The sequence below is a fragment of the Purpureocillium lilacinum genome (genome assembly GCF_023168085.1).
Source record: "Purpureocillium lilacinum CBS 284.36 DNA, scaffold_6, whole genome shotgun sequence".
Classification (NCBI taxonomy): Eukaryota; Fungi; Ascomycota; class Sordariomycetes; order Hypocreales; family Ophiocordycipitaceae; genus Purpureocillium; species Purpureocillium lilacinum.
In genome coordinates, this window is record NW_027072116.1 from 793,631 (window position 1) to 799,130 (window position 5,500).

General features: G+C 62.8%; 2 protein-coding genes across 2 annotated transcripts; one reads left to right on the top strand and one right to left on the bottom strand.

Annotated features, from left to right (window-relative positions):
- Window positions 1–629: 629 nt before the first annotated feature.
- Window positions 630–3,668, top strand: PLICBS_008157 (uncharacterized protein; the record flags this gene model as incomplete). The annotated part of the gene is made up of 1 exon (XM_018324354.2): window positions 630–3,668. The coding sequence occupies one exon, from the start codon at window positions 630–632 to the stop codon at window positions 3,666–3,668; it is 3,039 nt and encodes a 1,012-aa protein (XP_018177533.1).
- A 443-nt stretch (window positions 3,669–4,111) lies between these two features.
- On the bottom strand, window positions 4,112–5,500 carry PLICBS_008158 (uncharacterized protein; the record flags this gene model as incomplete). The annotated part of the gene is made up of 3 exons (XM_065601334.1): window positions 4,112–4,956; window positions 4,982–5,184; window positions 5,313–5,500. 3 exons carry the CDS (start codon window positions 5,498–5,500, stop codon window positions 4,112–4,114), a joined length of 1,236 nt encoding a protein of 411 aa, XP_065457406.1.

Below are 5,500 nucleotides of genomic sequence, written 5' to 3' on the forward strand. Positions count from 1 at the left end.
CCTTCGTCTTTTCCGTTTTACCCTTCTCTTGCAAATCTTCAACCTTTGCTTCGCCCGTCGCCTGCAGCCTCCCGTCGAGAGACCCCTCCAGAGGTCTGATCGCCCACGGCCCCCGCACTCTCTGTCGCTTCTGCTTTCTCGGGGAAAACGGCGAATGCCGCCGCGACGTGAAGCCGTTGTTTTGCCTGTCCGGGACTGGGGGAAGCCGACCGATACCGCCGTTTCTTGAACGACGGCTTTTTTGCACTCCGCCTTTACGCCTTGGGGTTCGTTTCTTCTTCCCCCTTGGGACTTTCGGCACACACGGCCTGCGCGTGCGTGCCCTTGACCCAGCTCTGGGCATTTTCGGTTCGGCGACTGGGCCTGGCGGACTGACCGGTCGAGCCCCAAGACTCGAAGCCCGGGGAGCGAAACAGGCCACGACTCCGTGCTGACGACGGTCCTGGTCCTGGTCCTTGTCCTGGTCCCGGCCTTCGCCTCGGCAACGGCCTCATTACTCGCGCGCTGCCCACCAGCTCCCACTGCTGCAGCGCGTCGCGCCTCTGTGGCCCGTGATCCCGAGTCACTGCGCCTGCAATCTCCTGCCCTCGATGAGCCCGCCCGCTCGAAGCGACTACCACACCGACACCATGCGCCGCCCTTCCGCAGACCTCTCCGACCCGGCGCGCAACCTCGAAGAATCCAACGCCCCGGCCTCGGACGACACCATGGGGATGGACCTGGACTTGGCCATGCCCCCGGCCGACGAGGACGTCCTCGACAGCGACAGCCGAATCTACACGCCGCCGCCCCGCGTCGCCGCCCGCTTCTACCGCCCGTCGCACGCCCGTCGCAGAGACTCGGCCGCCTCGTCGCGGCGCAACTCAATCTCTTCGGCGCACTCGCGCTGCTCGTCGATCCAGCAGCACCCTCACTCGCATACGAACGGCCGTGACAGCGACAGCGACCAGAGCAAGTATGTCGCACAGCATCTGCGACGCGCCTCCTTCCTCGAAGATCGCCGCGCGCGCTTGGCCGACCGCGCCGCCCATGCGGAAAAGGTGCGCCTCCGTGCCGCCCTGGCCAAGGCGGCCCCGCGCGGGCAGTCGGCCTCGGAGGAGCGCGCGCTTGCCGCCCAGCAGGCCAGGGAGCGCAACCTCGCCGAGATCGTCGCCAACTGCGCTGAGGAGGTTAGAAAGGCCAAGCAGGTCGCCGAACTGACCAAGGAGAAGCGCGAGCAGGAGGTGGCCAAGATGAAGGCCAAGATGGAGGAGCGCATGGCTGAGGCCGAGAGGCGCCGCGAGGAGCTCCGAAACAAGAGCAACACGGCGCGAAGCCGCGGCCAGAGCGTCAGGAAGACCGTCGAGGTTCTGCCTCAAGTCAAGGAGGGCGACCGCCCGAAGATGAAGGAAGACGCCGCCGTTGCACATATTCAAGGGTGGTGGCGCCTGAAGATGCGAGGTCGCATCCTCCAGGAGTTTTACGGCCTTGGCCTGTCGGTCGACGGCATTCGAGACACCTCGTTCGACACCGTCGTGGAGCTGCTCTCGGAGGAAAACGTCCTGCTCGTTACAGCCCGATTGCTGCGGATCTGCGGCCTGCACGAGGGAGCCCCCGGGTCGGTTGAGGAGATGGCTGCCGTTCGCACCTTTCTGAGCGCGTTTCTAATTCTCGGCCACCCTAACCAGGTACTCATCAATAAGAACGAGGCGGGTGCCGATGAAGACGACGATGACGGCCCGCTGTCCGCGCACCGCCTCCCGTCGACGGACCTTGCCAACCCTCAGCTCCAAGATCTCATCAGCAAGGCCAAAGATTTGCTCATAAACTTCGAAAACATCCTGGTGCGCCTAACGACCTCGAACCGGTATACGATGCCGCCGGCTCTGAAGAAGACGCTTCCCGAAGCATACGCGGTCTTTTACAATGCATTCATCGCGTGGAAGTCGCGCGATTCCAACGCGCTCATAGAAGTCATGCTCATGCAGTTTGTCGAGTTGGATGCCATCTTCCAGACGGTCAAGGACACGACTGACGACGCAGCCACGGCGCTGTACCGCCAAAGCATCCAGGACAGCCAGCTGATGCTCATTGTGAGAATCAAGAAGCTGGCCGGGCCGGAGAAGGGCAAGAAGATGATCTTCAAGGCCGTGAGCGAGGCGCGCAAGGCTCGCGGCGCCAAGAAACAGACCGGCGACACGAAGCCTCGCGTCGCAGATACTACGCCCGGCGATGCCTCTGCGACTGCGAGCAGCCTTGTGTCTGCGGAGTCGCAGACCCTGACCCCCCCTGCGACGCCGGCGAGCAAGAGTGAGGCGAAGCCGACGGTCATCAAGACAGGGCTCAACGGCCTGCTTCCTGATAATCGCGTTGTGGTTCACGAGCTGGCCATCAACAAAGAGTACCAGATACCCGCCGAGGAATACGTTGAGCAGCAGGCCGTTCTCGCGCGGCCTCTGTACATGCAGATGCGCGCTGCCATGGACGAGGGCAACACCGAGGCCAACTTTCGTTTCTTCATCCTCATGGCCAGCAACATCAAGGACAAGCTGCAGCGCCTCCTAAAGCCAGGCAACTCGATGTACAACCTGATCGGCGAGATATTGGACCCAGAGATGGCGGAGCGGCAGTTTACGCTTGGCAACTTTTCGTACGAAAAGTTCTTCACTGCCATGGGATCACTGCTGCCCAAGCTTTGCGCGCCATTTCGCGATGACGAAGTCAAGGACTTGATCCAGAACAAGCTCGGCGACGGCAACTTGATCGACCGGGTGGAGGCTCTGAACAGCTTCATCGACGTGATGCTTTGCGATTACATCAACTACCTGCTCAGGATCGCAGCGCCGCAGCTGATCGAATCGGCCGCCCAGTACGAAGCCAAGAGGTTCACGTCGGACATTGTGGACGGCGGGATGAGCCTGAACGTCGCCGAGGCAGCTTGGAAGTCGGCGACGGCTAAGGTCACGGCCGAGGTTCTGAAGCGGGACCCGGAAGGGATCAATCACCCCAAATCGCGGCCGACGGCGGCACGGTTCTACGCGCAGATGCTGGTGGACGTCTTTACGCAGCCCACACCCATCTCGGCGGATCAGGTGCCAGAGATGCTGCACCTCGACATGGCGCGTATCAACAACGTCTCCGTCTCGGTCCAGCGAATCATCACGGTAGGCGCCGTGCTGCTCCAGTGCAAGAACCTGCTCAAGCGTGACGTGCGGACGCAATGGAAGACGGAAGCCTCCCGCATCATGTCGGTTTTGGAAGCGAACCACGCATCGCTCGAGACGACAGTCGAGGGCACCATGGCCGCGCTCGAAGCAGGCCGTTCCATGCCCGCCGCCACGAAGACGCACCTTCGCGCGCTGGTGACAAAGGTTCTGAGCGCGAGCCAGGACATGTCGCGCAATCGCACGGAGCCGCGCGAGCCTGTCTTGCGTCTTCTCCTGACGCGCCTGCGCGGTAACATACTCGCGCGGCTGGCACCGGGCTCTGCAAGCGAAAAGGTCAAAGCCGCCAACACGGCCGGCGAGAAGCTGGCTGCCTTGGGGCTCTCGGAGTTCGTAGAGCGGGTGCGGCACATTTCCGACCTGCTGGACAAGGTCGGCGCGGTGGACAGAGCGGCGCACAGCCCCTGGTGGGATGCCGTCGCGACGAAGATCCAGCAAGAGGACTTGCCGGCGGCGCAGTCCTGATAAACAGGGAGTCATAGACTGAAGTAGATGGACATCCGCATGGGTCTGACTCTGCATAGCATGTCATGATGGGAGGGGGGCAAAGATGGCGAGGGACTTGCTTCGGTTGGTTGGTACGACTGGGAAGAGCGATGATGATTTCGGCGCATGGCGTTTCGTTGGGACCTCGGAACCGGACTCGATGCATTTGGTGGACGGGTTTTTTGGTTTGTGCATTGCTACGACGGGATGGGACGCGGACACGCACAAGGGATTACTTGGGCCTGATTTGCATTGTGCAATAGGAACTACCTCGGGTATATGAGACGATGGGACGTGTATTTCAGCGGCGACTAATGAGACTCGCCATTCAGACGCTTTGTCGCTACCATGGCTTGGCTTCGGTTGCAATTGTCTTGCCGCTAACTAGATGCCCGTCTCCGTTGGAGCGGAACGATGTGTTCTTAGGCCGATGGTCGGCGGTCGTGCTCGTCGCCGTCCGCCTCTGGAGAAGGCTCCCATATCTCCCTGAACAATGCAGGAGGCGGCTCGTACCAATATGGCCAACCCGTCCAACGCGGAATCCGATCAAACACATCTACCTTTTGGTCCGGGCAGATTTCCATGCCCCTGAAGGCCCGGCCGTACCACTTGTTCTTCCCCTTGACGAACACCTGCCCGGGCACGTCCAGGCCGCAGTACTTGTCGAGCCAGCGCTTCTGGACGTCGCGGAACTCCTTGCCGGAGCACATCTGGGCGCCGAAGACGACGCCCGGCGGCGCCTCGGGCTCGTCCTGCCAGCGGTTCCTCTTCGGGCGCGTGACGTCGAACGAGACGGGGCGGCCCTCCTTGTCGAACCGGCAGCTCTGGCGCTTGTCCTTGGGGCAGACGGCGTCGAGGTTGGTGCCCATGGGGTAGGCCATGTTGCAGACGAAGGCGGCGGTGGAGCCGTTGCGCGAGACGGAGAGGTGCATGGTGCGCGGGCTGAGGAGGTAGCGGGCGCAGAACCAGCGCAGGGAGAGGAAGCCCTCCTCGACCTCGTCGTGGGGGAGGGGCAGGCGCGTGCGCACGCAGGAGAAGTCGGTGACGCGGACGGGGACCTGCGCGAGGTGCAGGCGCTTGGATGCGTTGCGCGGGGTGGCGAAGTAGGGCACGTCTCGGTAGTAGGTGGGCTCCTCGTGGGGGTGGATGACGAGGTCGTCGTCGTCGTAGGGGTCGTAGGGGTCCTCGTCGTGGTGGTTGTCGGGGTGGCCGGGGGGGAGGGGGGGATGGGAGACGGTGGCGCTGGGGAGGGAGCTGAGCCAGATGTCTCCGGTCGTTGCCGTGGTCGTTACAGTAGTCGTCGTTCTCGTCATTGTTGTTGTCTGGGAGAATGACGACGTTGTTTCGTGAGAGGGCGATGGCGATGGCATCGTAGTTGTTGTTGTCGTGGTGTGCCGCGAGGAAGTGTCTCCTGTCGACGTTGTCATCGTCTCCGTCGCCGGCACCTGAGTGGATGATGACATTATAGTTGTCGTTGTCATCGGCGCTGTCGGCCCTGCCCCCGCCGTCGTCGTCGTGTTTGTGAACGGGAACGGCATCACCCTGCCCCTGCCTCTGCCCTTCGGCCGCCAGCGTCGTATTTGGCGCGGCTGCGATTGCGGCTGCGGGTGTTCCGGGACGGACGAGAACGAGGAGGACGGGGAGGAGTGGCGGCGGAGCAGCGTCGGTTGCGCAGCCTGGGTGCCGTGTTCGTCGTCTGGGCCAGAGCCCAGCGAGACGATGTACTCGCCGTCTTCGAGGCCGTCGGGAAAGACCCAGGCTGTGACGGCGTCGGTGCCGACCAGGGCGAGGAGGGTGTGGATGGGTCGCAT